This window comes from Herpailurus yagouaroundi, unplaced genomic scaffold (genome assembly GCF_014898765.1).
Source record: "Herpailurus yagouaroundi ecotype Mexico unplaced genomic scaffold, PumYag 141, whole genome shotgun sequence".
NCBI lineage: Eukaryota > Metazoa > Chordata > Mammalia > Carnivora > Felidae > Herpailurus > Herpailurus yagouaroundi.
Genome location: NW_024412396.1, coordinates 74664408 through 74680687, shown reverse-complemented (window position 1 = coordinate 74680687; position 16280 = coordinate 74664408). Strand labels below are relative to the sequence as shown.

The 16280-nt window shown below is 49.3% G+C and overlaps 2 protein-coding genes across 7 annotated transcripts in view; one reads left to right on the top strand and one right to left on the bottom strand.

Moving 5' to 3' along the window:
- Nucleotides 1–16136, bottom strand: part of COA8 (cytochrome c oxidase assembly factor 8) — a 29999-nt gene extending 13863 nt beyond the window's left edge. Inside the window, exon 1 of one of the 3 annotated variants that reach the window (XM_040478344.1) lies at nt 15959–16136. In XM_040478344.1, the coding sequence (XP_040334278.1) occupies nt 15959–16081 (123 nt within the window). In that variant the 5' untranslated portion in view covers nt 16082–16136. The remainder of the gene's footprint in view (nt 1–15958) is intronic. The other 2 variants (XM_040478345.1, XM_040478343.1) reach the window with 2 other exon arrangements.
- BAG5 (BAG cochaperone 5) overlaps nt 10642–16280 on the top strand; it is an 11220-nt gene continuing 5581 nt past the window's right edge. The window contains exons 1-2 of one of the 4 annotated variants that reach the window (XM_040478332.1): nt 14390–14599; nt 15353–15595. The gene's annotated coding sequence lies outside the window, so the exon portion shown is untranslated. Of the gene's footprint in view, nt 10652–10825; nt 10833–14389; nt 14623–15352; nt 15596–16280 lie in introns of those variants that run through there. The other 3 variants (XM_040478333.1, XM_040478335.1, XM_040478334.1) reach the window with 3 other exon arrangements.

Below are 16280 nucleotides of genomic sequence, written 5' to 3'. Positions count from 1 at the left end.
CCGGTTCATGTGGTCTCTATCGCTCTCAAAATAAATAAATAAACTCAAAAAAAAAAAAAAATCAATGTAACCTAAACTCACGGGGGAAAAGTAGCATTCAATTTAGAAATCTCTTATACACTATTTAAAACAAACAAATAAGCTCTATTGAACATGACTTCCACCTCTAGCTACAACAGAGTGCCTCCCATGCGCCCTCCCCGCACCAACAACTAGAAAACTCCCAGCCACAGGAAGGAGTGAAACCACTGCGACTCACAGCATGGACGAGTCTTAGAAAAATACAGAGGGAAAGAGCCAGGCAGGAGAGAGGATGTACCGTGGGAGCCCTCCGTGCTGCATCCCCGAAGTCAGTGGTGACTGCAAACATTCACACGTTTGTCCAAACTCATCAAATGTACACTTTAAGTGGGGTATTCAGGGGCACCTGGGTGGCGCAGTCGGTTAAGCGTCCGACTTCAGCCAGGTCACGATCTCGCGGTCCGGGAGTTCGAGCCCCGCGTCGGGCTCTGGGCTGATGGCTCGGAGCCTGGAGCCTGTTTCCGATTCTGTGTCTCCCTCTCTCTCTCTGCCCCTCCCCCGTTCATGCTCTGTGTCTCTCTGTCCCAAAAATAAATAAAACGTTGAAAAAAAAATTTTTTTAAGTGGGGTATTCATTTTACTGCATACAAATTAAAAAGCCAATTAAAAGAATGGTTAAAGCTTACAAAGACCAAAGGAACTACCACACTGCACATAATTAACATTTCTTTTCCCTTTGGAAGGTACTTCATTCAGGATATTTCAGTTCTTCGGCATCACGGTTACAAGATGCGACTTCCAAGGAACTAAAACCAGAAAGGCAGGGTTTGCAAATTTTAACATGAAACAGCTTTGTCTACTTGGCTACTCACTGATCGTTTCATTTGAAGCAGAAATAACAGCTAGCTTACAAATACGATGTGGCCAGTGTTTGGCGGCAGGTCAGGCGGCATGAGCAGCAGCACAGGGCAGGGAGAGGGGCCGGAGCAAGAAGGCGGACGTCTGCTCAGCTGGGGACATTGCCCCCAGGCACCCTCCCCAGTGTGGGCTGACATCCCTTTAGGCCCCTAGACTCAACCTTGAAAACACAGCTTGCTAGTTTTTGCTTTGATGCGCCCCGTGAATCACCACCAACACACCAAACATCTCAAGAACCCGACGCTGCCAAAGAAGGTTGCTACGAGCAAAACCACCAGCGGTGTGCCCATTTGCTCCTTTTCTTGGATGCGAGGACCTTCCTACATTTTCTAAATTCCCAAGCATTCTACAAATAGGATGAACTTAAAGCATGGCAAGGAGCAGCAGGTTGGGTCTGGAAGGGTCGTTCCCAAGTTTGCTGCAGAGAGCGTCTCAGGTTACAAGAGCTCTGAAATCCTCCTGTGAATTTGGAAGCCCAAGTTCTACTGTAAAATACGCAGGCACAGCTATTCATGCAAAAAGCCTTTTCCTTGACCTGTGTTCTCCACAGGCGGTTTTGGAGTTACGTTATAGCTCCTCCTTCAGGACAACACTGGCACCTGTAACAGTTTGTTAAAAATCTGGTGTGTTCACCTCAGCTTCAGAATGCTTACCATTTAGAAAACCATCTTGAGTCTAGAATAAGTGAATGAGCAGGACAGGTTGGAAAGTATATTGGGATTTCCTCAGACTTTCAAACTGTTTCTAGAAAAGAATCTTTAGGGGCGCCTGGATGGCTCAGTCTGTTGAGCCTCCAACTTTGGCTCAGGTCATGATCTCGCGGTTGGTGGGTTTGAGCCTCGCGTCCGGCTCTCTGCTGACACTTAGCACGGAGTCTGCTTGGGACTCTCTCGCTCTTCCTTTCTCTCTGCTCCTCCCCCACAAAACAAATAAACTTTAACAAATAAATTCAAACTGTTAAAGACTTGACAGATTAGGTAAAAGAAGTTACAACATTTGAGTGAAAAAATAAAACCATGGGCAGGAAGTGCACCATCACCGAAAAGGAGTTGTAATGAGTTAAAACTGTGGTGCTGGGGTCCTTGGGTGGCTCAGTGGGTTCGAGCCCCGCGTTGGGCTCTGCGTGGACAGTGCAGAGCCTGCTTCCAATCTTTTCTCCCTTTCTCTCTGCCCTCCCCCGCTCATGCTTTCTCTTTCTCTTTGAAAAGTAAAAAAACAGGGGCGCCTGGGTGGCGCAGTCGGTTAGGCGTCCGACTTCAGCCAGGTCACGATCTCGCGGTCCGTGAGTTCGAGCCCCGCGTCAGGCTCTGGGCTGATGGCTCGGAGCCTGGAGCCTGTTTCTGATTCTGTGTCTCCCTCTCTCTCTGCCCCTCCCCCGTTCATGCTCTGTCTCTCTCTGTCCCAAAAATAAATAAAAAACGTTGAAAAAAAAAAGAAAAGTAAAAAAACAAAAAACATGGTGACAATTACTATCACAACATGGAATGCTTCCTCAAGTTGAAGCAACATATCGGAGGCTCCAGAGGAGTGGGGGGAGGGACCCCCAGGCCTGCTGTGGCGGGGCGGGGGGGGGGGGGTGGGGTGGGGCGTGCGAGCACACTGTGGGGGCAGGGAGGACAGGAGCCTTTCTCTGCTGTCACCGGGGGAGGGTGCAAGGCGGAGGCACAGGGAGAAGCATGCAGTGGTGAGGGATCCATGAGCCACCCCGGGCAGCGCACAGTCCCTGATTAATATGGCTGAGGGAGGTATACAAGTGCAAGGGTGTGCAGTGCACTTTACAAACAGTAATGAAACATGACACACACCCTTCCTGATAAACTCCACGCAGCCAACCGATTCTTACAAACTGCTTTCATTGTTTTGACAACGGCTTTAGAGAAAAATAATTCACGTACTGTGAAATTAACCCCACTGAAGCGTACAATTCCGTGTTTTCAGCATGCTCCCAGAGATGTGCAACCATTACCAATTCCAGGACACTGTCACCACCCCAAAGAGAAAGCTGTCTTCATGAGCAGTCACTCCGCATTGTCCCCCAGTCCCCACTACCACTGCTCTATTTCTGCCTCTGTGGATGTGCCTGCTGTGGACATTTTGTGTAAACGGAAGATCACAGTATGTACTCTTTTGTGACTGACATTCACATAACATGTTTCCAAAGTTCATCCACATGGTAGCACGTGTCAGAACTTCATTCCTTGTTACGGCTAAAGGCTGAACCAAAAGGTATTTCGGTATTTCCCAGCGTGGCCATAACACATTTTGTATCTGTTCGTCAGCTGAATGCATCTGGATTGTTTCCACTTTTTGGCTGCTATGAATTGTGTGCTGTGAACACTGGTGTACAGATTTTTGTGTGGACATCTGTTTTCAATTCTCTCGGGGGTACACACAGGAGCAGGATGGCAGGGTCACATGGTAACTCTATGTTTAACCTTCGGAGAAGCCACCACGCGGCTTCCCACGGCAGCTACACCAGGTGACACTCCCTCTGGCAGGGCGCGGGGTTCCAGTTTCCCTGCTGAGCATTTGTCACCGCGCATCTTGTCCTCATTGTAGCCACTCTAGTGGGCACCAAGTGCTGTCTCACTGTGGCTCCTTCTCAGATTTCTGCCACAACCTTGTATCACTAGCCAGCCCATGGCTGCAAATGACTCGTTAGTGTCCTTCAGACACAAAGGCTACTTGGTAGGGAGGACAGGAGAAAAGTGAAACAAGCCCTATTTGTCAAAGACAGGAGTAATTTCTTTGCTTTTGAATACTAGAAGAGTGTTTCCTCAACTTGGGGCTATTCACCATGTAATGGCAACAGACAAGATACACTTGTTAATTTAACTTCTATTACTAACATCTTCTCCTTTGCCTCCCTAAGTCAAGACAATCAACAAAACCGTAACTCAAGTCCTGATTTAGCACATTTGCCAATTTCCATGGTGCAAATCCTTCCACTGTGGACAATTTCAAGCAGTATACCATTATGTGGTTTTTCTACCACGTAGGTACAATAGTCGTAAATAACCTCAAAAGCAGAGATGATTGTAAACTATAATAAAACACATGTGAAAGTCTAAATATGTATTATCTTTTTTTTTTTAATTTTTTTTTCAACGTTTATTTATTTTTGGGACAGAGAGAGACAGAGCATGAACGGGCGAGGGGCAGAGAGAGAGGGAGACACAGAATCGGAAACAGGCTCCAGGCTCCGAGCCATCAGCCCAGAGCCCGACGCGGGGCTCGAACTCACGGACAGCGAGATCGTGACCTGGCTGAAGTCGGACGCTCAACTGACTGCGCCACCCAGGCGCCCCATATGTATTATCTTTAATATAATTTATTTTAGTATATAATTTTTAGTAATAGCTGTTTATTAGCAAACTTCCTGAAAATGTAGCAGGGCATCTGGGTGCCTCGATCGGTTAAGTGTCCGACTCTTGATTTGGGCTCAGGTCATGATCTCACGGGTTCGTGAGATCAAGCCCAGCATCGAGCCTGCTTGGGATTCTCCCTGGACTTCCCCTGCACATGGTGGCGGGGGGGGGGGGGGGGGGCCCACCCCCTCTCTCAAAAAAAAAAAAAAAATTAACAACGTAGGAAGCAGCTCTCTTCACTGCTGCAACACACCAGGCCACACTCCTCACTGCAGACCCCATCACGAATGCACTGACCCAGTCACCTCGATTCCCTACTGCTTTTCAAAAGGGTTCATAACATGTTCCACACCACTTTAACCAAGTTATTACAGATGTTCTCTGGAAATGGTGGTCAAAACGTAGCTTAAGTATTTATAGTTTTGAGCCGTAGGTGAGGCCAAGCTTCCCTGCACCTGGGGTCTGCAGCTGGACCTGGGGGGTAAATCCACGGGAGACACGTCCACGGAGGAAAGCCCCAGGGGTCATGCAGGCGTGGGCCCCACAGGGAAATGAGGACCCAAGCAGCAGCCCGGTGCTGATACACTAGGCTGCACTAGAAGCATCGGCTGTGGAAAGGAACAGAAATCTATGGAGACCAGAGGAGGGCAGGAACTACCTTAATCAAGGTTTGTTCCTGTAGATTTCCTTCATTCCTGGTGGCGAGAATGCTTCTTTGAACCTCCTGGGGGTGGGGGTGGCGCCTCTCCAGAAGCTTCCTCTGGGCCTCTCTCGGAAGGCAAGGAGGGAAGACCACCCTGTCGGCACGTTTCCCGAGCGCCTCACACCAGAGCGGCCCAAGAGCAGCCCACAACGTCACCCTTCGGCACCCTGTAGAGAGCAGCAGCTTCAATGGTTTAAGCACCCAAGGTGGTTTCGCTTTTCTTACATATTTTCATACCAATATGTATGAGAAAACAGATGAAACCAAAGAGAACTTCCAAAGCTATCAACATGATGAAAAGGTTTCCTATAACGTCTTCTAGAAGCAAGCAAACGTAAGTGTGTGTATGAGAAAAACATAAGAACGTTTTTAAAGAAAACATTTCTAAGACTCCCTGCAGGCAGCGTTTGCCACAAGAGCTCTGTCCCGTCCGCCTCATTTTCCGAGCGTGTCTGTTGGCAGGCCCTGCTGCTTCCTCCTGTACTTGACCGTTCTTATCACCGTCAGACTTCTGGAGGAGGAAGCCGCTGGAATGCAAACTTTCCACCTGTTTCAAGTTAACTTATTTCGTGATCACTGCCAATACTTTTACTTACGGCCCTTTTTCTCACAGCAGCAAAGGCGAGGGCCCGCAGCGATCAGAATTAAAAAGTCACACCCTGTCCTTTGAGAAGCCTTCTCTGTGGCTGAAGGAATAAGCTTCGCAGAATTCTGGCCACCGGACTCTGGCACCCCCATGCCAGGACCTGAAGGACTCGGCTCGGGTGGCTGCAGCAACCTCCCCCCACCACACACACACACACACACACACACACACACACAGGCGTGCCCGCCTCCGCCGTGGTGAGGTCTCTGGCCCCATGACAACTCCTGACGGGCTGGTCTGAGCAGCGCCACCGCCTCCAGGCTGCCCCCTCCCTGCCTACTCCCTCCCCACCTACTCTGTCTCCATACCCACCCCTGCTGCGAAGCAGTGTCTCCCACACCCCTGACCGAACTGTGCCGCCCCTTCCCGTAAAATGTAAAATCTTCCTCGGTGATTATCATTACCCTCAGGAGAGAAACTAACCCCTTCCTGTGGTCTGGCAGCCCGGGCCTGCTGGGGCCCCAATCTCTCCTTTTCCTCCACCCACAGGAGGCTCCTTTAATGCCACGTCAGCTGGCTTCTGTCCTTCCTCCGCCTGCGTGTTTTCTCCTCCGTGCTCCCTCCTCATGTTCACGGCCCCGGGTTCAAGGGCACCTCTCTGCGGGCTCCCCCCTCATCTTCACAGACAAGGGCACCTCTCCGCGGGCTCCCGAGGCTCCTCACAGCACTGGCGCGTCTGCTTCTCCCAGGAGCCTTCGAGCCCCAGGCGGCAGGACTGTGCTTGTTGGAGGAATGTTCTTCCCAGTCTTAAAATTTTTTTTTTCAACGTTTATTTATTTTTGGGACAGAGAGAGACAGAGCATGAACGGGGGAGGGGCAGAGAGAGAGGGAGACACAGCATCGGAAACAGGCTCCAGGCTCGGAGCCATCAGCCCAGAGCCCGACGCGGGGCTCGAACTCACGGACCGCGAGATCGTGACCTGGCTGAAGTCGGATGCTCAACCGACTGCGCCACCCAGGCGCCCCCACGTTCTTCCCAGTCTTAATGTTTCCTGTTGATTCTCTGCTTATGCAAGAAATGCACTTCAACGTCAAAAAGCCCTTGAACTTTCTGCCCGAAGGACACCTGACAAGCTAGTTATGGCCATTACTGATGAACTGGTGCCAGAACTTTCAGAAGTTGTGAGCGAGCCAAACACCATCGGCTGTCAAGACTGTTCTCGAGGGTCCGTCACTGCTAGATCCCGCCGAGTTTCCAGGTTTTCCGGTCTGAGCGGTCAGAGCGGCGCGCCTCACGGGCTGTTCTGCAGTAAGCTGGAGCACAGTGGGAGAACTGGGAGGAGCTGGTGTAGGTGGCCGGGCCGAGCGGCGGCGAAGCGGGAAGCCAGGCTGGCCAGCTGGCCAGGAGGGAGAGGGGACAGGTCCTAGACACAGCGGTCACGTCCGCGTGGCCACAGCTGCGGCACCTACCGAGGTGTTCACTTCGTCCTGCATCCACTTCTCGCAGACTCACACGTCCTCACATTTGATCACGGCGACTTCTGCCTGGCACTTCTGAAGCGTCTCTCTCACGCAAAGCTGGACCAGAAGAGGCAGAGCCAAGGTGGAAAGTTCCACACGAAGGGCCAGCTGGTCCACAAAACGGACTGGGTTCCTCCTTCCTGTGCCATGGCGACAGGGCCCCGCTGGCAGCAAGACGCCCTCCTCTGCTTACCCAAGACCTGAAAGTGCCACTTGTCGTCGTCAAATACGACTGGACACCAGACTCAACAATCGTTCCAGGGTTGCAGTGTGTACATCTTCAACCTTTCGTCCTTTGCTGATTTGTTTATTTATTTATTTAATTTATTTAGAGTGAGCGAGCGAGCAGGGGAGGGACAGAGAGACAGAGGGAGAGAGTCCCTTACTGACAGTGCAGAGCCCAACACGGGGCGTGAACTCACGCACTGCGAGATCATGACCGGAGCTGAAATCAAGAGTCGGACACTTAACCGACGGAGCCCCAGGCGCCCCTCTCATCCGTCCTTCTAAAAACAATATATGATCTCTACATTTTCCTTTTGTTTTCCAAAAAAAGCATTTTCTTAAAACCCTACCTTTCCACAAATATTCCTGAACTTCTGCCCCAAAGCCTTCAGTCTTAGAAACTAAAGGTGATTCACACACAGGGACCCAGTGAGTGGCAACAGGCAGCTGGCCCAGGCTCGCCCCACGGACTTGCATCCCAAGATGGGCACCCCTCCCCTCCCCCAAGCCGACCGAGGACGCTGAAGGACAGCAGCAAGGGGACCAAAGGGCAGGTGTCACCCCCACAGTGCTCCGCCGGTTCACCACCCTCCAGAACTGTACCCCAGTGTCATCTCCTTACAGGTTCCTTATCAGGAAGCGTTAAAGCAGTCACCCCAACAACTCACGGCTTTTCCGAGCTACCCACACATGAAGAAGCACCAGGAGGCGCCAGGAGTGTTCAGTGACCCCTCCTCATGTGTCACCTCGCTATTGCCTAAATCATCTGCTTTACAGGTGAACTCTGTCAACCAGCTCTCTCAACCACCCTCGGTTTTCCACTATAATTTGAGAGATTTTATCTTAATTGTAGCAGAGTTAGCTCTTCTGCGCTCCCCAGTAAATACATGTTCTGTTTTTGTTCACCCCAGAACTGCTATTTAAAAGGGAGGAGAAGGAGCTTGGGGGAGGAAAAAGTCCTTCTGTAAAAGGAAGACTCCCTTTGAGGTTAGAATAATTACCGTAATTTACGGCTGTCACAGCAGCAGCATGGAACGCACGGCTTCCTCACAGTGGAGTGGCTGTCTCGGGCGGGACAGGAGGCGGGGGCCGCGCAGGCTAGAACCCCTCAGCTCTGCTGGCGAGCAGCCAGGACAAGGAAAGGAACGTGCGTGTACGGACTTGTCACACTGAGCGTTCATCACCGTGTCTGGGAGGGAACAACCCCTCCCGTTTTTTCCTCTTTCTCTGTAAACTGCCAGCCAGGCAGCCCCGTGGGGGGCTTCTCCTCCTCCAGCTCTGCAGGCCCAGCCTCCTTCTCCACCCCCTTCCCGCTTACAGCAGGCTCCTGGGCTCTCCCGGCACAGTCCCGGGCCCGCCTGCCCACGAGGAGCCAGGATTTGGAACCAAGGACTTTCCCCTAGGCCCTCCTTCCCGGAAGTGCCTGCACAGAACACGAAGCTCCTGAGTGAAGGCGTCACACTACACCACTGGGGAAACCGGTGGGCAACGAAGAGAGGAACAGATGCCGGCAAAACGTGGTGTCCCTGCAGGTCTGCAGTCCTGACACTTCGGGGCTGGGAACCGCAAGTCTTCCTTCTGGAGGGTTGGGATCCCAGCCTCCCGTTCTAGACAGACGTAGACACATCAGCATTCCGTATTCAGCAGTACCTAAAGGACTAAACAGGGTTTATACCGGGACTGAAACGTTGGCTTCACATCAGAAATCAGCCAATCCTGATAGAGGAACACAATCCCCCAACGAAGTTAGTCTTCTCAAAAGCAAAGTCAAATCTGGATGTGGTCAAGGCTCTAGACTGCAGCTGTCAATTTACAGGAGACACACAGATCGGAGGAACATGGTACATTACGCCCCGGGAAAGCAACAGCAAAACACAGTTTGTGGAAAATTCAAAAGGACACATCCTTCCCCTCCTCCCGCATAAACTACTTTGAAAAAAGGAAGGGGACGGAGTCAAAACCTATAGATTAAAAAGTAACCAAAAGAATGTCAATAAATCACAATCTGTAGCCCTAATGTGCATCCTGATACAAGAAAACTGTAAAAGCAAAACAAAACAAAAAAAAGCAAAAAACATTTCTACGATAACTGAAGAAATCTAAAAAAAAAAAAAAAAAACGAACGCTGAACATTTGCTGAAGTTGTATTTTAGTTATTATGTTTATATATATATTTTAAAGTTCATATCTCTTTTTTTTAATTTTTTTAGCACATTTATTTTTGAGAGGCAGAGCACGAGCAGGTGAGGGGCAGAGAGACACAGAGACAGAATCTGAAGCAGGCTCCAGGCTCTGAGCTGTCAGCACAGAGCCCGACGCAGGGCTTGAACTCATGAACTGTGAGACCATAACCCGAGCTGAAGTCAGCCGCTCAACCGACTGAGCCACCCAGGTGCCCCTATTTCTTTTTTTTTTTTCAAGTTTACTTATTTTGAGAGGGACAGGGAGAGAGAGAGAATGAGCAGAGGAGGAACACAGAGAGAAGCCCAAGCAGGTCGTCAGTGTTAGCACAGAGCCCAACACGGGGCTCAAACCCATGAACCATGAGATCATGACCTGAGCTGACATCAAGAGTCAGATGCTTAACGGACTGAGCAACCCAGACGCCCCCATATGTAACTGTAAAAGATACGAACTTTTGAACTCTAAAAAATAGTAAGCATTAAAAAAAAAAGTTAAAAAAAATATGAACTTTGGGGCGCCTGGGTGGCTCAGTCGGTTAAACGTCCATCTCTTGATTTTGGCTCAGGTCACCATCTCACAGTTGTGACTGAGCCCTGCGTCCAGATCCACGCTGGGCGTGGGGCCTGCTTGGGATTCTCTTTCTCCCTCTCTCTGTCTGCCCCACCTCCCCTCTCAAAACATTAAAAAAAAAAAAAAGATACATAGGAAATATTACAAATGAAATGTTCCTTTTTTTTTTAACTTTTGAGAGACAGAGCATGAGCGGGAGAGGGGCAGAGAGAGAGAGAGAGAGAGAGAGACTCACACACACACACACACACACACACACACACACACACACACAGAATCAGAAGCAGGCTCCAGGCTCCGAGCTGTCAGCACAGAGCCTGACACGGGGCTCGGATCCAAGAACCGTGAGATCATGACCCGAGCTGAAGTCAGAGCTGAAGTCAGACGCTTAACCCTGAGCCACCGAGGCGCTCCACAAATGAAATGTGAAATCTGATATTTGCCACAAAGTAATCTGGGAGCCGGGAATGGATGGGTAAAGATGAAATAAACACCCCCAAGCGGACAGGGGTAGAAGCAGGGTACTGGACACACAGCATTCTTTACACTCTTCTGTTTTTGCAAGTTTAACATTTCCCATAAATAACAAAAATAGAAAATAAAGGAATGTATTTCTCCACATGAACAGAACAAGGGGAAACCCTGTAACTGTTTCACTCCATGAAGAAACAGCGTGCGGGGACATCTGAACAGGAGGCAGAGTGAGAAAGGCCCCTTTCAACCCTGACTCTGCTGGGTAACACCAGGCCAGTCACAGCCAGGCCCTGGGCTGTTTAAAGTCCTCTGCCCCAGCTTTAATTTTCTTCCAACTAATTTATTGAAAGCCTTTTATGTTTTTTTTTTTTTAATTTTTTTTTAATTTTTTTTTTTCAACGTTTATTTATTTTTGGGACAGAGAGAGACAGAGCATGAACGGGGGAGGGGCAGAGAGAGAGGGAGACACAGAATCGGAAACAGGCTACAGGCTCTGAGCCATCAGCCCAGAGCCTGACGCAGGGCTCGAACTCACAGACCGCGAGATCGTGACCTGGCTGAAGTCGGACACCTAACCGACTGCACCACCCAGGCGCCCCAATTTTTTTTTTTTTAACATTTATTTATTTTTGAGACAGAGAGAGACAGAGCATGAATGGGGGGAGGGCCAGAGAGAGAGGGAGACACAGATTCTGAAGCAGGCTCCAGGCTCTGAGCTGTCAGCACAGAGCCTGATGCGGGGCTCGAACTCACCGACAGTGAGATCGTGACCTGAGCGAAGTCGGACGCTCAACCGACTGAGCCACCCAGGCGCCCCTGAAAGCCTTTTAAATACTAGAAATATCCATGCTTATTTTAAAATCCTCTGATGAGGCTGCCTGGGTGGCTTAGTCAGTTGAGCATCCAATTCTTGATTTTGCCTCAGGTCACGATCCCAGGGTTGTGGGATCAAGCCCTGTGCTGGGCTCTGCATCAGGATCTGTGCTGAGTGTGGAGCCTGCTTAAGATTCTCTCTCTCTCTCTCTCTCTCTCTCTCTCTCTCTCTCTCTCTGCCCCTGTCCCCAGCTCATGGGCACGTGCACTCTCAAAAAAAAAAAAAAATTTTTTTTTAAGTTTGTTTAAAAATAAATAAATAAATAAAATCTTCTGATGAGACCACTCACCTTGTCTTTGTCTAGCATTTGTCTAGCATTTAACTTCCCTCATGTGTTTACTCTGAAGCTACATTTGAAGGGAGGGGACTGTTGAAAATCATTCTCTTTAATGAAAATCTAAGCAAAATATGGGATCAGGACTCCCACTATTTATCTGTAAATATTACCTCTCCTGCTGAGGGCCTGTTTGGGCTTTTTTTTTTTTTTTTTTTTTTTTTTTTTGATCCAAAAGTTACTAGAAGAAAAATGTTAATTCACTATCTCTAGATACAGGAACTATAATATAGATATTCTTTATGAGCAAGCGCTGTGATCTTGAGGAAATGTTTCCATCTTATTGCACTCAAGTTTTCTGGTCTGTACAACGGGGAGGGTAAAAGCACCTACTTCACAGAACCGTGCACAGAGGAAAACAGGCAAAGTTCACAGACCAGCGTGTGCAAACACTTGGTTAATGCAAACTAGTGCCGTGTTGATGAATCCAGGACTACAAGCAAATAGTCTACTTTATACATTTTTAATGTTTACTTATTTTTGAGAGAAAGAGAGAGAGACAGAGCATGAGCATGCGAAGAGCAGAGAGAGAGAGAGAGAGACAGAATCTGAAGCAGGCTCCAGGCTGCCAGTTGTCCGCACAGAGGCTGACACGGGGCTCGAACTTGCAACAGCTAGATCGTGACCTGAGCCGAATTTGGACTCTTAACCTGCTGAGCCAACCAGGCATCCCAGGACTACAAGCAAACAGTAATGTGTATAATGTAACCACTGCTTCTCTAACTTGTGAGCTCATTTTTATTTTTTTTAACGTTTATTTATTTTAGAGACAGAGAGAGACAGAGCATGAATGGGGGAGGGTCAGAGAGAGAGGGAGACACAGATTCTGAAACAGGCTCCAGGCTCTGAGCTGTCAGCACAGAGCCCGACGCGGGGCTCGAACTCACGGACTGTGAAATCATGACCTGAGCCGAAGTCGGCCACTTAACCGACTGAGCTACCCAGGCACCCCTTGTGAGCTCATTTTTAGACTCACCCATAAAATCCTGATGCTATACTTCAATAAACCTGGGCAGGGGAAACTAGACAAACCAATAAATAATTAAAGATCCTGGTGCCCAGGGCCACATCCCAGACCAATCACCTCAGAATCTCAGGGGGTGGGGAGAGGGGGTGGTATTTTTTAAAGTCTTCCAGATGATTCCAAATGTGCAAACACTTTTAGAAGCCGATGATGTAAACTACAGAGACAAGGAATAAACAGGTGTTAAGTGCCTAGAAAACACTTAATTTTAGAGCTGACTTTTTTTTTAATGTTTATTTATTTTGAGGGGGGAGGGGCAGAGAGCGAGAGAGGGAGAGAGAATCCCAAGCAGGCTCCCCACTGTCAGTGCAGAGCCTGATGCAGGGCTCGATCTCTCAAACCATGAGATCATGACCTGAGTTGAAATCAAGAGTCCTAGCTGACTTTTTCAGTTGGGTTTGGAAGAAAAAGTGGTACCAGAGACAGCAGATGGGAATAAATCATGTAGCTCCTAAAGCAGCTTTCCTGAACTCAAGTGAAGAACAAAGAATTAAAGAAAAATATGTAGTGAGGATGTGGAGAAAGGGGAACCTTCCTACACCGTTGGTAGGAATGCAAACTGGTATAGCCACTCTGGACAACAATACAGAGGTTCCTCAAACATTAAAAATAGGACTACCCCATGGTCCAGTAATCACACCACTGGGTATTCATCCAAAAAATACAAAAAACACTAAATCGAAGGGATACACGTATACAATGGAATATTCAGCCATAAAAAAGAATGAAAGCTTGCCATTTGCAACAACTTTGATGGATCCAGAAAGTATAATGCTAAGTGAATAAGTCAGAGAAGGACAAATACCATATGATTCACTCATATATGGAATTTAAGAAACAAAACAAATAAGCAAATGAAAAAAAAGAGAGCGAGAAAAACTAAGACTCTTAACTGTAGAGAATCGATGGTCACCAGAGAGGAGGTGGGGGGGGGGGGTGGCGGGGGGGGACGGGGATGAAGGAGGGCACCTGTTGGGATGAGCACCGGGTGATGTAAGGAAGTGCTGAATCACCGTATTGTACACCTGAAACTAATATAACAGTGTATGTTATACTGAAATTAAAATTAAAAACTTAATAAAAAATATGTTGTGTGAACTAGACATACAGGATTAAAATATATCTACTTAAATAAAGAAAACAGAAGGTTCACGACCTGTTACTTTTAAGAAGACCTAATATCTATGGGGCGGGGCGCTGGGTGGCTCAGTCGGTTAAGCGCCAGATTTCGGCTCAGGTCATGATCTCACAGTTCGTGGGTTTGAGCCCCATGTCAGGCTCTGTGCTGACAGCTCAGAGCCTGGAGCCTGCTTTGGTTTCTGTGTGTCTCTCTCTCTCTCTCTCTGCTCCTGTCCCACTTGCGCTCGCACTCTCTCTCTCAAAAATAAGTAACCATTAAAAAAAAAAAAGGCCTAATATTTAAAATCAAAGTCTGAAAGACAACAATCTCTCTGTGCAGCAGGAATTGAACTACCTGGACAGAGCCAGCCATGTACTCAGCGAGCACAGGGAGATACGCCCAAACAAACAGGAAACACAAATCGCCCTGAAGTAAAAACTGATCCTGTAAGTTCTGTGCAAGATCTAGCACAATGGGGCTCACGTCCTACAAAAACACAGCAGCAGTTTCCGCAGGAGAGCAGGGCCAGGTCTGACTCACAGGCAGCTTATCCCCTTGTGGGCATCACAATCCACACCTTCACAAGTTCAGGCGGCGCAGGGGTGAGCAGCCCCCTGCTCCACTGTCACTTGGACAACAAAAGGAAGAAAGGTCTCATCCTGAGGATTAGACCCACGGTAAGACTGACTTCAGCAAAAGGGTATGTGACAATAAAGGAAACCTTGTTTGGGTGTTTTTTTTAAGATTTTATTTTTAAGTAATCTCTTCACTCAGTGTGGGGCTCACAACCCCAAGATCAAAGGTCGCATGCTCTACCGACTGAGCCAGCCAGGTGCCCCTTGGGCACCCTAGTTCACAAAATAAGCTAGGGTAAGTCCTCATCCTAGGGACAGTTGGTTGATGTTACGTTTGCCTGCCCGGAGCATTTTCAGATACTTGTTGAATACCTTGCTGCCCAAAGACTGAGATGCTGGGTGGGTTTCTATATTGTAGGAATGAAAGTCCCCGCTGTGGCCACTGTAACAGGAAGCTGAGCTAGAGACCGGGGCTCTGGGTGACCAGTTGCCCTGTTAACTTCTTCGCTAAACTATAAACCAGGCAGAACTTCAAAACTGCATTTATAAAAGAATGCTAACGGGCAACAGGCTAAAATAAATGAAAATTACAGGCAGGCTCATTTTGGAATTCTTAACTGGCTTTTTTATCCCGGGCTTTCCAGACCCCCTCCTTAGCCTGTTGGCAAAAGGAAGTGTTAGTATTTGTATGCTTTGTTTAAATATTTTAACTGCAGCGCATTCCACAGTTAGACGACATTTTCTTGTGACAGGTGGACTCAAGGCTTAGAACTCCACTGACAAAAAAAAAAAAAAAAAAAAATCCTTTCCCAAAAAAGTGCAATTGATAAAAACTGTCATTCTTTGTTGCTATAGATATTGATCTTTGTGGACCTTCAACCTGTAACATGCGTGTATGCAAATAGCTTCCAAACAAGAAAAACTATTCAACGGGAAGTCCCACAAAAGTCGATGATAACGTGTGCCATAGCTTGAAGAAAAGGACTAATAATCTTGACGAAGCCAAAACACAGACCGAAAACAAAACAAAACAAAACAAAAACATGCTGTGCACATCAAGAGCTGTTTAAGAAAGAACAACCTTCGGGAAGAAATAAGGTACGTAACAAACTCGCTACAGCTGACTCGGAGGTACGAATTAGCAAAAGTTCCGACCACCAACAGTCCCCGGCGTGACAGCGACACCCTCAGTTCCTAGAGACCAAGGGAGTTGACGCAGGGCACTTGGGGGCCCCTCGCGCCGGGGACTCCCCACTCGCCACGCCCCTGTCCCCCGCGGGCCGCGGGCGCTGCTCCGCGCCAGGCCCGGACGGGCTCGAGGACCCCGCTCCCGGAGAGCTGACGCCGCAGCCCGGCACAAAGGGGTGCGGGACCCACAGGTGTCCCTGAGGAGCGCCGCCTGGGTGTGCCGCCACCTGCGGTCCCCCGTCCCGGCCCACCCTCTGCAGGAATCCCGCTTACCCGGCTCGGCGCCGTATCCCTGCGCTCCCCAGCTCGCTCGGGAGCGAGCTGACAGCCCGGTCCAGAGAAGGCGCGGCAGAGCGGAGAGACCAGAGCCCTCCTACGGGGCCGCAAGGCGGCCATCGCCCGCGTCCCCCGGCTGCCGCGGCGCACGGCAGAGTCGCGCCGGCGCGAGCGGCTGCGTTACGGCACGGTCGCAAAGCCGGCGGGAGGGAGAGGCGCGGCCGACGGTGCGCTTTCCCTGCGTGGCACCGGCCGCGGGGTGGACCCGGCGGGGGCGCGGGGCGCCGGCGGCCGCTCTTGGGCCGCGGCAGTTCCGGGC